The following is a 16312-nucleotide window of genomic DNA, read 5'->3' as shown; positions in this document are numbered from 1 at the left end:
GTCACGGGTATAAATTATTTTTGTAATCCGTTGACAACCTATAAACAAATTATTTAGTTTCTTCAGATCTGGGTACATAATGGCGGCGGAGTGAGATTGGAGACATTGTGTAGGCTCAGAGGATTGGGTTAATTCAGCATGTAATAACTGGTACAATTAGTTCGGCACAATATCATATTCCTGTTCTGAAGAGTGCAATATCCATGTGTATTTATATTGAAGTAAAATCAAGGAGATCAAATTTCAGAACTATCACGGGAAATTACGGCAGATTGCAAAGTACATTTATATTAGAGTTATTATGTGTCCGCGCACCCATACTTTTAATTGCTATAGTTTGTGTCGATGTGAATTCCAATCAGCACCCCCAGAATCTAACACTACTGAAGGAATCGTCCGAATATTCCTTTGACCTTGCTATTCGAGCACCTGTGAGGTCTACTGTGTCCAGAAATAGTGTTCATCCTGAGCCCTTGTTGAGTGCGTTTATTCCTGTTTACTGTGAAATGAGGGATGACTGATATTTAAAGCTTGTAGATGGAGAAATGATATATAAGCAGTGTGTGTCCCGTGCCGTGATCAGTACGGTGCGTGTCCTTTATCGACAACAAGAAAACGTTAACGTTTTAAATCTTGAGGTAATATCTTGTTGAATGGAGAACCTGAAGACTTTTATCACCTCAGCTTATATTTATCCCACAGTTTTGAATTTGAAAAATTCCGACTGGCGCAGACAATGATATTTGCCATTGACGAAATAAACCAGAATGAGAATCTCCTCCCGGGAATCACACTCGGGTACCAGATACACGACGATTGCTCGTCCTCCGCGATCGCCTCGAACGCAGCGCTCGCTTTGATCAATGGAGAAGAAGAATCAGTTGAATACCTTGAATGCAGAGGGTCCTCCAATGTCGTTGCCATTGTTGGATGCGATATTTCCACAAGCTCCATCGTAACCGCAAGGACAATGGGATCATTTGGAATTCCACTGGTAAATTGTCAAATATTTGCATGCATTTTTATTATGGCGGTACCATCTTCTCATTAGCAAGCACAACAGCATACGTTCCCTTGCCAAGACTGGTTGAAATAGTGACAGGTCTTAATTTAGGATACTAACACAATAAAAAATTTATTTAATATATCAAGTTTTTATCGTTGTTGAAATCCACTGGCTATTCTATTTTATATTATGGATTGTCTGCAGAGATTCGTTTAGGTTGTTATAGACGGGGATGTAATGGGGTTAAGCTCGCACCACCCGTTAAATGTACCCTTGTCTCAAATAACCAGTAGCAAGCATATCCAGCTCCTTACCTTGACGCATGGCTTAGCAACTGGTCTCAGCGCAATCATTGCTACAGGAGATGGGGCACACGCAGAATACTGGAGGCTTAAAACCAGTCGCATCGGACAAATAGGGCTTGTTAGCCGTGTGTATCGGACAAATAGGGCTTGTTAGCCGTGTGTATCGGACAAATAGGGCTTCTTAGCCGTGTGTAGCAGCTCATCCAGGAGAAGGAAAATTCTAAACTCAAACCTCCGCTGCTTTGCGGATATACCCACTCGTGGGAAGGATTCAGGAGTAAACCCGGAGTACAAATTCGGAAATGCAGCCCCTACGGCTATCCTACCTTGACCTCAGCACTACCTGGCAACTCCTGCGAAATCGCTGGAGCCAAACGTTATCGGACTCTGTCGATATCGGTATTAATTTCTACAGTAAGGACATGTTTGGCACAGCTTTTGCGCCGAAGAGCATGTATTGTGCTGTAGGTTTTCTATGTTTCCATGGCACTATGATCCCTTAGATTCATCAGCTGCGTGGCGGGCGTGGTGGTGGGGAGGGGGGGGGGGTGCTGTGGATGCAGGCTGCTGCAAGTGCAACAGCTTGCTATCCATCTCTTACTGCTCTGGTTTGCGTACCAGCTTGCGGATTGCGGAGACAGCCAAATCGCAATATTCATGGTCCAGCCCGTCCAAAGGAGGCCTCACGTTGTGCGCCACTCATAGTAATATTCTGAAAAACGTTTGACTTAGCCTTTGTAAATTTGGTTGCTTTAGAATAAAGCACAGTGTTCAAATAAGAGTGAGACCTCACGGCCGAATAATTTTCTGCCGAACTACTTACATTGTCAATTAAATGCCTATCTAAACGAGTCCCTTTGCCCACATAGTCTATATCACTCCAATCTGTGCACATTCGTGTGCTAAAGAGTCTCTTAAACGCCTGTTGTATTTGCCTACGCCACAATCCTGGCCAGCTTATTGCACGCACCCCCATCCTCTGGGTAAAAAAGAAAATGACAGGCAAATTTTTGATAAGAATAGTCTCATTCAATTAAATGTCCGCAATCCGGCATTAGACATTTTAAAGTAGGAAGGACGATACTGTTAGTCTATGAAGCCCATGCCGCTCGTAAACTTCAATCAGGTCTCTCGTCAGATTCAGCCCTTCAAGGAAAACAACTCCAATTTGTCCAGACTTTCCTTATAGCACATATACAATAATCCAGGTAACAACAATTAAACCTCTTACGCACCTGCTACGAAGTCCTATCTGGTTTCTATAATAGAACGCCACAATTGAATGCAGTATTTCTGATGTGTTTCACGAGAGCTTAATTACCAAAAGCAATAAGTAAATAGTGTCAGGTACGTTGTAAATAATGTCAGTAATCTGGGTTTTGTAGTTTGTCTATTCTTCATGTTTTGGATTCAGTATTAGATTTATGTAGAAACATAAAACAATTAACATGAACCGCTGGAGGTAAATCAGTCACATAGTTAAAAACCGGATGCCGGTGTTCATCAGTTTCTCTTCTCTACAGGTTAGTTACTATTCCACCTGCTCCTGCCTCAGCAATAAGAGACAATATCCTACGTTTCTCAGAACTATCCCCGGCGACCAATACCAGTCCAAACTCCTCGCAGAACTGGTTAGAACCTTTGGCTGGACTTGGATTGGAACCATTAGAAGTAACACCGATTATGGTCACTTCGGAATGCAAGGATTTGTGGAGCATGTGGAAAAGTTTGGAGTTTGCATTGCCTATTCTGAGTCATTTTACAAGACCGACCCGCCTGAAAAGATCAGTAAAATCGTCCAGGTGATTAAACAGGCGTCTACTAAAGTGGTGGTGGCCTTTGTCCAAGGTGGTGATATGCGAATTTTATTGCATGAAATTTGGAGGCAAAATGTAGTTGGCATACAATGGATTGGAAGTGAGGCGTGGATTACAAAATCAATTCTCCCGCCTGAAGAAAGAGGAATTTACCTTACCGGGGCAATCGGTCCGGCTACACGGAGTATAGAGATAGATTATCTCAGAGATTATCTTCATAACGTCCATCCTTCCAAGTTTCCTGATAACATTTTGGTAAGGGAGTTTTGGGAAACTTTATTCACCTGCTCGTTGAACGTCGAAAACAGCACAAGCCCGGGGAACTCTTCAGGTCACGTCCGGCAATGCACTGGTAAGGAGCAGATAAAAGGGATAGAAAATAACTATCTTCCAGCGATAATGGACGGGAGTTCATACCACGTGTATACAGCGGTCTACTCCATCGCTCACGCACTCCATGATCTGGTAAACTGTGTCGAAGGGGAGGGACCTTTTATGAATAACACGTGCGCGCATATTGCAAATTTCGAGCCATGGCAGGTAGGCCTGTACTTCCTTCAGTAAAGTCAGCACTAAATGTCAGCGCGGCAAGGTATGTTTGCAGTTTGCGGCTTATATCTTTCGATCTTTCTGTGCGTGTACTTAACCGCGGAGGACAATGTGTTGCCAACAAATTCTATTTGTGGCGACCAAACCTTTTTTTTTCTAGGAATATCTTTCCAAATGCAGAGTACATCAGTCTACTGGTAAGTGCCGAATAGAGCAGCTAATGTATAGAGATGCAATATTTTCCAATAACAGTGTGATTAGTGCTTGAATCGTTTGTAGAGATATTAGCTGAAGGGTGAAATTTGGCGACGGTACTGATACAAATCTGCTGCTTTCCGGAGAGTAAATCCGCGTAGAAATTTTCCCGTGTTTTTTGCTGGTGGTGAATAGGTACATTCTAACAGACTGTATATAGAACATAGAATAGTACAGCACATTACAAGCCCTTCGGCCCACAATGTCGTCCCAACCTTCAAACCCTGCCTCCCACATAACCCCCTACCTTAAATTCCTACATATACCTGTCTAGTATTCTCTTAAACTTCACGAGTGTATCTGCCTCCACCACTGACACAGGCAGTGCATTCTACGCACCAACCACTCTCTGCATAAAGAACCTTCCTCTACTATCCCGCTTGAGCTTCCCACCCCTTACCTTAAAGCCATGTCCTCTTGTATTGAGCAGCGGTGCCCTGCGGAAAAGGTGCTGACTGTCCACTCTGTCTATTCCTCTTATTATCTTGTACACCTCTATCATGTCTCCTCTCATCCTCCTTCTCTCCAAAGAGTAAAGCCCTAGCTCCCTTAATCTCTGATCATAATGCATACTCTCTAAACCAAGCAGCACCTTAGTAAATCTCCTCTGTACCCTTTCCAATGCTTCCACATCCTTCCTACAGTGAGGCGACCAGAACTGGACAAAGTACTCCAAGTGTGGCCAACCAGAGTTTTACTGAGCTGCATCATTACATCGCGACTCTTAAACTCTATCCCCCGACTTATGAAATCTAACACCCCATAAGCTTTCTTAACTACCCTATCTACCTGTGAGGCATCTTTCAGGGATCTGTGGACATGTATCCCCAGATCCCTCTGCTCCTCCACACTACCAAGTATCCTGCCATTTACTTTGTACTCTGCCTTGGAGTTTGTCCTTCCAAAGTGTACCACCTCACACTTCTCCCGGTTGAACTCCATCTGCCACTTCTCAGCCCACTTCGGTATCCTATCAATGTCTCTCTGCAATCTTCGACAATCCTCTACACTAGCTACATCACTACCAACCTTTTGTATCGTCTGCAAACTTGCCAACCCACCCTTCTATCCCCACATCCAGTTCGTTAATAAAAGTCACGAAAAATAGAGGTCCCAGAACGGATCCTTGTGGGACACTACTAGTCACAACCGTCCAATCTGAATGTATTCCCTCCACTACGACCTTCTGCCTTCCAAAGGCAAGCCAATTCTGAATCCACCTGGCCAAACTTCCCTGGATCCCAAGCCTCCTGACTTTCTGAATAGGTCTACCATGTGGAACCTTGTCAAATGCCTTACTAAAATCCACGTAGGTCACATCCACTGAATTACCCTCATCTATATGCCTGGTCACCGCCTCAAATAACAGTATCAGGCTTGTTGAACACGATCTGCCCTTCACAAAGCCATACTGACTGTACCTGATCAGAGCATGATTCTCGAAATGCCCATAGATCCTATCTCTAAGAATCTTTTGGAACAGCTTTCCCATCACAGACGTAAGGCTCACTGGTCTATAATTACCTGGACTATCCCTACTACCTTTTTTGAACAAGGAGACAACATTCGCCTCCCTCCGGTACCATTCCCGTGGACAACAAGGACATAAAGATCCTAGCCAGAGACCTAGCAATCGCTTCCCTCGCCTCGTGGAGCAGCCTGGGGAATATTCCGTTTAACCCCAGGGACTAATCCGTCCTAACGTATTTTAACAACTCCAACACCTCCTTGCCCTTAAAATCAACATGCTCCAGAACATCAACCTCGCTGTTCGCTTTTCAATTTGCACTTGCGTGCAGGCCTAACGGACGAGCTTGAGTCTCCACGTTCGACCTGCAGTTCTCAATTTTTAATTCAGTGTTTTTACCAGGTGATCCATGACAAGTATAATAATTCCTTAGTCACACTCTTCCCTGCTGACAAATATGCTCGTAATACTTCGATCTGTCTCCAATACAAATGCCGATTAACAAATTGCTGGATGATCTCCGCGGATCAGGTACCATCTGTGGAGGTAAGCAGATGATCGATCCAATTCCAGCTACAAGTGCAACGTGACTCGCTGAGTACCACTGTTACTTCATTTTTCCCTCCGGATCCAATCGACAGTGTTAAATATAAACCTCTTCTTTACGTGGTACTTATGCAGCACATTTCCATCATTTACGTCTACGGGAAGTTTGTATGTCGATATTTACGTGGACCGAATCCACGCGCCCCGTTTAAACAATGGTCACTCTTTTTTTCATCCTTTCACCCCTCCCCAACGCAGTTCCTGCACTACCTACGCAAAGTGAATTTCACAGCGAAGACGGGAGAAACCTCATATTTTGATGAAAATGGTGACCCGGTGCCAAGATACGACTTTGTGAACATACAAACGAATTTCAATGGCAGCGTCGACATTGTAAACGTCGGATATTATGACGGTTCGGCTCCGCAAGGCAACGAACTAATGCTGAATGTCGAGCAAATCATGTTTAGCACGACGGGAAACACGGTATGAGTTCATCTTCCCATGTATATATGCTTGCTAAATGGAAAATATTGCATGCCTAGTGTGTGGGTGATATAGTTGGTTCATCTTGGTAGGTCAAATGTGATGGCAGTATCTAGCATTAATGGTCAGACTCTTGGCAGTGTGGAGGATCGGAGATTCTGGGATCCGAGTCCATAGGACAATCAAAGCTGCTGCGCCGGTTGACTCTATGGTTAAGAAGGCAGACGGTGTATTAACCTTCAACAGCGGGATTGAGTTTAAGAGCTCAAAGTTAACCTTACAGCTGTATAGGGCCCTAGTCAGTTTCCATTTGGAGTATTATCCTCAGTTCTGGTCTACTAGCTACAGGAAGGATGTGGAACCTATAGAAAGGGTGCAGAGGGGATTTGCAAGGATGTTGCCTGGATTTGGAAACATGACTTATGAAAATGGGTAGAATGAACTCAGCCTTTTCTCCTTGGTGAGGCGGAGGATAAGAAGTGATCTGATATAGGTGTATAAGGTGATGAGAGGCATTGATCGTGTGGATAGTCAGAGGCTTTTTCTCCGAGCTGAAATTGCTAGCACGAGAGGGAACAGTTTTAATGTCTTGCAAGTAGTTAGAGGAGATGTCGGGGTAAGTTTTTTTTTACGCAGCGGTTAGTGAGTGCGTGGAATGGCCTGCCGTCGACAGTGGTGGAGTCGGATACAATAGGGTCTTTTAAGAGTCTCCTGGAGCTTAGAAAAATAAAGAGCTAGGGGTAACGCTAGGTAATTTCTACCGTACGTACAGTATTGTGGTCCGAATGGCCTGTATTGTGCTGCAGGTTTTCTATGTTGCTATGTTTCTATTGTAGAAACACATATTGCTGATATGTTGAGGATAGATATTAAAATTCGCTGAATATTTGCATACACTCGTGGTAAGATGCTCTTTACTTGAAACTGAGATGCGTAGCTTTTCCCCCTAAGATCCTAACGGGCTAATTTTATATTAGTGTGCTAGAATGAATCTACATTTAATTTCTCTTCACACTGCAATAATTACGATCGTAAGATCACTGTTGGCTAACACGGTTTTGGCTTTGTAGAGTAATACGGGCGTAGGACCACAGAACAGCGCAACACACGAACAGGACAATTGGCCTATCTGGTCTGTTCTGAACTATTATGCCCCTATAATCGCATTGACTAGCACACAGATCATAGACCTCTAAACATCTCCCATCCATGTACATTTCCAAAATTCTCTTAAATATTGAAATCAAACCTGCATCTAACAATTCCGCTAGTAGGCTTTGTCACACTCTCACCAACTTCTGAGTGAAGAAGATGCCACTCATTCCCCTTAAACATTTCACCTTTCACCTTTAACCCACGATCTCTAGTTCTAGTGTCACCTCTCAGTGCGAAATAAAACCTGCTCGAATTTAACCCATCTCTCCCCGCTCACAATTTTATATAGCTCTATCAAACCTACCCTCACACTTCAACGTTCTAGGGAATTCGTAAGACCATAACACATAGGAGCAGAAGTAGGCCATTCCTCCACTCGACACTGCTCCGCCATTCAATCACGGATTGATCCAATCCTTCCAGTCATCCCCCTCCCCTGCCTTCTCCTCATACCCTTTGATACTCTGTCTAATCAAGGACATATATATCTCTGCCTTAAATGCATATAGTGGCATAGCCTCCACAGCTGCTCGTGGCAACAAATTCCACAGATTAACCACCCTCTGACTAAAGTAATATTTCTGCATCTGTTCTAAATGGTCGTCCTTCAATCCTGAATTAGTGCCCTCTTGTCCAAGGCAACCCTACATGGGAAATAACTTTGCCATATCTAATCTGTTCAGGTCTTTTAACATTCGGAATGTTTCTGAGACCCCCTCCTCCCTCGTTCTCCTAAACTACAGGAAACGCAGCCCAAGAGATGCCTGACGCTACTCATAGGGTAACCCTTTCATTCCTGGAATCATTCTCGTGAATCTTCTCTGAACCATCAACGTCAGTATATCCTAAAATATGGAGCCCAAAACTGCAAACAGTACTCCGTGTGGTCTTATGTCTGCTTTATGGAGCCTCTACATCACATCCCTGCCCTTACATTCTATACCTCTCGAAGTGAATGCCGCCTTCACCACCGACTCATCCTGGAGGTTAACATTTCGAGTGTACTGCACAAGGACTCCCAAGTCCCTTTGCATCTCTGCATTTTGAATTCTCTTTCCATCTAATTAATAGTCTGCCCGTTTATTTCTTCCTCCAAAGTACATGACAATACGCTTTCCAACATTGTATTTCATTTGCCACTTTCCCCATTCACCTAAACTATCTAATCCTTTCTGCAGGCTCTCTTTCCTCAACACTACCCGGTCCTCCACCTATCTTTGTATCATCAGAAAATTTAGATGCAAATCCATAAATCCCACAGTCCACATACAGTGCTACCCTATTCAATATTTCTCAAATTCAAGTCCTGGCAGCATCCTCGTAATTTTTCTCTGTACTCTTTCAATCTTACATCTTTCCTGTAGGAGGCTAACTGAATCTGCCCACAGTACCTCAGAGTAGAACTCATTGGTCTTTTCTGACTTCGACACAACATCCTAACTCCTATACTCAGTACTTTGATTTACAGCCAATGTGCCACACCTTCTATTTGTGATGTTATCCCCCTGTGAGGCCACGTGGAACGAATTATGGATCTGTATTTCCAGATCCCACTGCTCTACCGCACTCCATAATGCCCTACCTCTCACATGTACATCCTACCTTGGTTTGTACCACCAAAATGTAACACCTCACCCCTGCCTCGATTAAATTTTGTTGTCCAGTCAGAAAGTCAAGTCCGACTCTTCGTGAACTTCATGACCTGAGGGTCTACAGGGTTTTCTTGGCAAGATACGGAAGTAGTTTGACAAGATTTTTCTTACCGCGCAGATACTGCTGCTGCCGAGGTTGGGACCCGGCTGGGTTTGAACTCAGGACCAATTGCCTTGAAGTCCAGTGCTGATACCACTACACCACCAGCCAGTCCTATATGAAATTACATCTGCCAATTCCTGCGGCTGTTCCATATCCCGCCGCAAACTTTGATCGTCTACCTTGCTCTCCACTACAGGCACAATCACAATGTCATCCGCAGTTTGCTGATCCACATTACCTCCCATATAAGAAATAGATGATAAGCATTCATGAAACAGCACCGGTCCCTATGGGACACCTATATTCACAGATCACCTGGTTATAGAGTCAATCATTTTTTTTTTTACAACTTTGAGTTCTCCCGTGACGATAATTTACTACCGATCTCGAATCGCGAACGACTGAATCTTCACAAACCTTTCAAGCAGACTTTGTTATGTGCCTTGCTGGAGTCCCTGTAGTCTACATCCCCTGTCTTGCCTTCATCAAGTATCCTGGTATCCTCCTGGAAAAACTCTAGAGATGGCCTGCCACGCATAAATCGATTTGGACTACCTCTAACCATTACCTGTATATCCGAATACTTATATACGGTATCGGGTCCCTTAGAATACCTTCCAGTGACTTACCCTCTACCGATGTCAGCAGTACCTTTTTGTTTTTACATCAGATCTTTAACTCCGGATCCGAAACTTGGCAGTCTCAAGTGCACCTCTCTTCTTTACTTATTATGCAACGTATTTCAAACATTTACGTTTCTGGCAACTTCTGAATGCCTGTTTTTAGGTGCATTGAATCGAAGACAATGTTACAATCTAGCACGAGCGGAAATACAACATGGCCGCCTTCTGCATTAGCGAAATGTAAAATAGTTGCAAGCCTGGGATATATATGACATCCCTGGAATATTAGTGACATTTTAAAAAGAGCAGGGACAATCGCATTCTTTTGCACGCTACAGTACCCGAGGAGAAACTGGATCCTGCATAATATGACGCTTGTTTATAAAAAAAAAAAAAAAAATTAGCTTTGAGAAGAGCGGCCATTGTATGAGCAGGTCAATGATAGGTTGGAGTGTTGAGGCCTTGTTTCTTTGAGGCTTCATCGATGAGATTCGTAGGCCATTAATGAGGGTATTTCTCGTTATTTAATATTTCTTTCTCTCATCCTGCACACCTAAAGTGGTGAAAAATTCAAACAGGATAATGGAATGCCTCTCCCGCGGGATGTGGGAAGGCAGAGAGACCTGAATACTATGATTCAAGTGGCAGATCCCGCTGCAGTTTTAACAAGCCGTGTTACGGATTTGGAGTTGGAACTGGATGAACTAAAGAACATACGGGCAGCTCAGAGGTTGATACACAGTGCCAGCAGGGAGGTAGTTACAAACAAGCTGCAGGACACAGGTAATGAGTGAAAATCAGGCGGGGAGAGAGGTTAGACAGCTAGTGTTGAGTACCCCTTTGGCCATTCTCTGGCCATCAGACTGCATCTGTGGCTCAGAGATGTGTAGATGGGGGCAAGCTGTAGTGTTAGGAAATTTGTTGATTAGGCGATCAGAAGGGGGCTGCATCGTGGAGATCACAGACGGGAGAGACGAAGAGGTACAAAAACACAAACTGACTCGTAGAAAAGACCAAAGATGATATGTGGGGTCATGAATAACTGCGTCTCGAAGCGGCGAGGAATATTAAAACATTGAGGTTAATGCGGAGAACTGTACAATAGCTTGGCGCTGGACAGTCGGCAGGCGAATCGGCGCGGTCGGCCCCCGGTCTGCGGCGTGTAGACTGGGGTCGGCCATCATTCTGTACAGAAGGTCTGAGTTCGTACCGCAGCTCTCCTCGTATGCAGCGAAAAGTTGTTTCCCATGTTCTGAGATTCATGTGATTATTGGACTGTACTTTGATTTCCTTCAGATTTTCGGCGTTTTCTTTTTTGTGGACCATTGATCTGTTCATTTTTTGTGTGTAAGGGGGAGTTGAGTATTTGTGTGTAAGGGGCAGTTCTTTTCTGCGGTTCAGGCGTCGGGGATTGTTCTTTGCAGAGGATCGATCGTTGATTGTTTTTTGGCTGTTTTGCTGCAGGCGATAGGTAATTTTGTGGTCTGCGTGCATCGTTACTTTTCTCGTGGCTGTTGAGGAGGCGGGGGCGTTGCCGATATTTTTTCATTAACATCCATGGTCTTTCTGTATTTATTAGTTACCTGGAGTAGACAAATATCAAAGTTGTATGATTCATGCATACCTTGACAATAACATGAACCTTTAGAAAGGATATCTGGGAAGATAGCTCCCTAGCTCCTTGAGCGCGGAGTCACGCCTAAATAGGGTCACAAAGAAAGCTTTTGGCACACTGGGCTTCATAAATCAATGGATTTAGTGCATGAGTTAGACTCTATTTTGAAATTGTGTAAGATGTTGGTGAGGCCGAATTTGGAGGCATTTTGATCATCTGTACACAGGAAAGAAATGAATAGGTTTAAAAGAGTGAAGAGAAGATTTACAAGGATGGTGCCCGGACTTGATATTCTGCGTATCCGGGAAAATTTGAAAAGGTTCAGGAATTATTTTTAAGAACGGAGAAGACAGAAGGGAGACTTGTTGGAGACATGAAGGAAAAAAAAAACACGAGGCCGAAGAGAGGGGAAATGAAAACGGGGTTATTCTAGTGTGTTTGGATGAGACTACAACTAGATGTCTTGGGTTAAGGGTGATAAGTGGAATGATTAAGGTGAACATGAGGGGGACCTTCTGTGCACAGATGGTGGTTAGGGTGTGGAGCGACCTGTAGCGCAATTGGTGGAAACGGGTTCGATGTCAACTTTCAACACTACTGTACATGGCAGGTTTATGGAGGGCTATGATCCGGGTGAAGGACGATGGGATGAGGCGGATTAATGATTCCGCGCGAAGGGCCTGCTTCTGTGCTTTAGTGGTCTATCTTTCTATTATATGGTCTATTGCATATAGAAGCAATTACATTCAATTGTCGGTAATGCGCGAGATTTATGCAACATAAGGTGCATTTCTGACAGTTTGGTTCTGTTTTTTTTCTTGGAGATTAGAGGAACGATGGATGCATGCTTCTTCTGAGAATGTACTGAACTGGGATCATATATTTCTCCTTATTCATTTATTCCAGGCGAATCATTCCTGATTTTGAAGTCCGAACTTGATCATCTCTGCTATCAGGCGATGCACATTCTGTTCTCAAGAGTCAATGTATCAATTCTAGTATTCCCCTTTTAGGGATTCAAATACGTCACATAATATTGTTCAGGATTATTTCAGTTCGACATTCGGTGGACAGTCAGTTTTCTCTGGTTTCTCAATTTCAGTTTAAGGATTTATGTCAGCTGTTCAGCATGCTCAACAGTTTTATTTACACATACAATGAATACTCTCAGGGCGTTTTCTGTTTCTTCAGATCCCACGAGCTGTTTGCTCAGAACCATGTCTTCCTGGAACAAGAAAAGTCAGCCGGAAAGGGCAGCCAGTATGTTGCTTTAACTGTGCAAAGTGTGCCGATGGAGAGATCAGCAATGCCACTGGTAGGTGCTGAGATGCAAAGCTATGTCCCTCAATTCCGCAGTTCTGTGCTGACATATTTTCATATAAGATAATTATTTTCCAGATTCCACGGATTGTATCAAATGTCCATCGGAATACTGGACTAATCAGGCAAAAACACAATGTGTACTCAAGAAGGTTGAGTTCCTTTCATTTGGAGACGGTCTTGGGTTTATATTAGTAACGCTTGCTCTCGTGGGAGTGTGCTTTACGTTGGTCATCGCTGCCATTTTCTACCGGTATCGGGAAACTGCCATGGTCAAAGCGAATAACTCCGAACTGAGCTTTCTACTTCTCTTCGCCCTGCTGCTTTGCTTCATTTGCTCACTCACCTTCATAGGAAAACCATCCGGTTGGTCGTGCATTTTGCGCCGCACCGCTTTCGGAATTCTGTTCGTTCTCTGCATTTCCTGCATTCTAGGCAAAACCATCCTTGTCGTGGTTGCCTTCAAAGCAAATCAACCCAATAGCCGTGTAATGAACTGGTTCGGACCTGTACAACAACGCGTGGGCGTCTTCCTTCTTACCTTTATGCAAGGTTTAGTTTGTGTTGTCTGGTTAAGTGTGTCACCTCCTTACCCCCTGAAAAACATGAGCCATTACAGAGACATCATTATTCTGGAATGTGACGTGGGCTCATTGACAGCCTTTTACTTTGTCTCGGTTTATATTGCTTTGCTGTCCACTGTGTGTTTACTGCTTGCATTCCTAGCCCGGAAACTCCCAGATAGTTTCAACGACGCCAAGTACATCACCTTCAGCATGCTGATCTTTTCCGCTGTTTGGATAACTTTCATTCCAGCCTATGTGAGCTCTCCAGGAAAGTACACCCTGGCTGTTGAAGTGTTCGCCATTTGGGCATCAAGCTTTGGTCTGCTAGTTTGTATTTTTGTACCTAAATGCTACATCATCTTATTGAAACCGGAGATTAATACAAAGAAACAGATGATGTCTAAAGGACCTTCACATTAACTACCACTGTCTCTTGTATCATAACCTCATCGTCTTGGTAATCCTCGTCCAATAAACGTAGATTTGAATATTTTTGATGCGCCGATAGTTAATCTTTTTTTTAAGAATTGCACTCTTGTGATTCAAATGTACATGAAATCTGCTGTGAATAACCTATATTGGACTGTCAAAAGTTTAACGGAGCATGACCCACGGTAATATGACGCGTGATTTCTATTTATGGTTACTTCCTGTTCAAGTTTACGTGTGGAAACTTCTCAGCCAGTACCAATCTCAAATTTACACAAAACACGTTCTATTACTCAGCCTTATTTGGAACTTGGGGAATTTTAAATATTGCACCAACTTTATTTAAGTTTATTTTTCCAGTCAATTAAGACTCCACACTTCGGTAATTTATTGATAAGGTGCTGTTGTTGAAAGTTAGAAAATACTTATTAAAAGTGTTGACCCTGAGGTAATTCTCAAACGGCTTGGAGTCAGTGGTACATCAGATTACATCTTCGAAAATTATACATATTCATATACGTCTCTGTGGATAATCAATTTGATGCAGGCATTTCGTAGTCGAAGCAAAGAGAACACAGATAACTACCCAATTGTTGGTTTGATTTGAATAGTTGTGATAATGCCAGGATATATGATGAAGTATTAATACCGAAAATACCTATAAAATGATATCGTTGAGCTGAGTCAATGTGGATTTATGAAGAGTGATAATGTTTGTCCAATCGTATAGTGTCGTCGTTGTGTGGCACGGTAAATGGCAGGAGGTTTAGAAGTGGCTGATTATAGTGACATACGATAGCCTTCTGAGTACTGGATACATTGTGTAATAACGAAAGAATATTGTTGAACTCTAGGGTGTGGTAATACTTGATTTATTAAACTTCTTAATTAGAGCTTAGGTACAGTAATTTGTCCGGGAACATGTCACAATATCCTCAAGGGTACTTGTTTGATGTTTCGTATATAAGGAGATTTTGCACTGCTGGAGGAAATGTTATCTTTCCAACGAAAAAGAGTAATGATAAAGGGCATAAATGGAGAAGAAGTACACGCAGTAGCAACGTTGTTAGGTATAGCTTACATACGACCTTTAGATTATGAGAACACTCAGTCCTCTTTTATTGGCATTTAGAAATGCATACATGCATTAAGAAATGATACAATATTTCTCCGGCGTAATATCACAGAAAGCAAGACAGACCAAAGAATAACACTGACAGGACCACAGAATTATAACATATAGTTACAGCAGTGCAAGCAATACCATAATTTGATGAAGAACAGTCCATAGGCACAGTAAAAAAAATAGTGTCAAAGTCCCCGAGTTCATCGACTCCCGAGTCCTCGATAGCGGCGGCAAAAGGGAGAAACTCCCCGCCATAAATCTCCAGGCACCGTCAACTTGTCGATACTTTGGAAGCAACCGACCCTGCGTCCATCCGTCCGAAAACTCCGAGCTTCCGTGCAGCCTCTCTGATACAGCCTCCCGAGCGCCATCCTCTGCCGAGCACCTTCGACCTCTCCCCGGCCGCTGAAACACGCAAAGCCGAGGGCTTTGAGGCCTACAGCTCCAGAGATTCCGGTTACCACATAGTAGCAGCGGTAGCAAAGTAATCATTTCAGAAGTTTTCCAGATGTTCCGTTATGCACACCTTTGGCCTTCTGCTACAGTAGCCCACCCACTTGTTTATTCGATGAGGTATTGTGCATGATTATTTGAATTACTCTGGCCGCTTGTCATCTTGAACCAGTCTGGCTATTTTTCTTTGACTCGCCCCATTAACAAGGCGTTTTCACACACAGAACTACTACTATTCAGAAGATTTTTCACACCATTCCCTCTGCAGAGCTACTAGGACTTGATGTTTCAATCCCTATAGTAAGTTGGCACTCTCGATGTTGGCACTGGGTTTGGAGTGGTGACAAGGAGGGAGGGTAGGTACATCGGGGTCATCAGGTGGGCACCCACCTTCTTTGACGTTTCCTTGATAAGCCCACGACGTTTCCAGAGGGCTTAACGGTGCTACCTGGCGTCCCAGATGCACCCTGCTCAGTTCCATACCCTCCTGTCTTCACCTTGCAGCCGAGTTGTTTTCTTTCCTTTTAATCGAAATCCAATTGCTGCATTCTGCTGCATTTAACAAGGACTTGATTGTTTGTTGAAGGGAGTGACCCCTCACCCCCATCTTCTTCAATAGACTGTTGTAATCTCTTGAGACTGTTTTGCAGGCTATCAGCAGGAGATACTAACTCCACCCCTTCTTGAATCAGCAATCATTCAAAGATCAAAGCCACTCAGATGAAATTACTTTCCCACTCTGATATTCTCAGCTCGAAAGAGGCGTTGGCTTTGGGTAAACATCTGTTCAGTTTCAGTTTTTTTCTCTCATACTGTACCTAGTATAATAAATGGCTGC

At 43.5% G+C, this 16312-nt stretch overlaps 1 protein-coding gene across 1 annotated transcript in view; it reads left to right on the top strand.

Annotated features, from left to right (window-relative positions):
• The window catches only part of LOC140196981 (extracellular calcium-sensing receptor-like), a 35542-nt gene extending 21656 nt beyond the window's left edge, over positions 1 to 13886 (top strand). The window contains exons 3-7 of the mRNA XM_072256915.1: positions 703 to 994; positions 2835 to 3668; positions 6205 to 6432; positions 12772 to 12895; positions 12979 to 13886. Coding sequence (XP_072113016.1) covers positions 703 to 994; positions 2835 to 3668; positions 6205 to 6432; positions 12772 to 12895; positions 12979 to 13886 — 2386 coding nt within the window. The remainder of the gene's footprint in view (positions 1 to 702; positions 995 to 2834; positions 3669 to 6204; positions 6433 to 12771; positions 12896 to 12978) is intronic.
• Positions 13887 to 16312: the final 2426 nt, after the last annotated feature.

The sequence above is a fragment of the Mobula birostris genome, chromosome 4, assembly GCF_030028105.1.
Source record: "Mobula birostris isolate sMobBir1 chromosome 4, sMobBir1.hap1, whole genome shotgun sequence".
Lineage (NCBI taxonomy): Eukaryota > Metazoa > Chordata > Chondrichthyes > Myliobatiformes > Myliobatidae > Mobula > Mobula birostris.
Note: the sequence above shows the minus strand (reverse complement) of the source record. Positions and strands in the feature narration are given on the sequence as shown.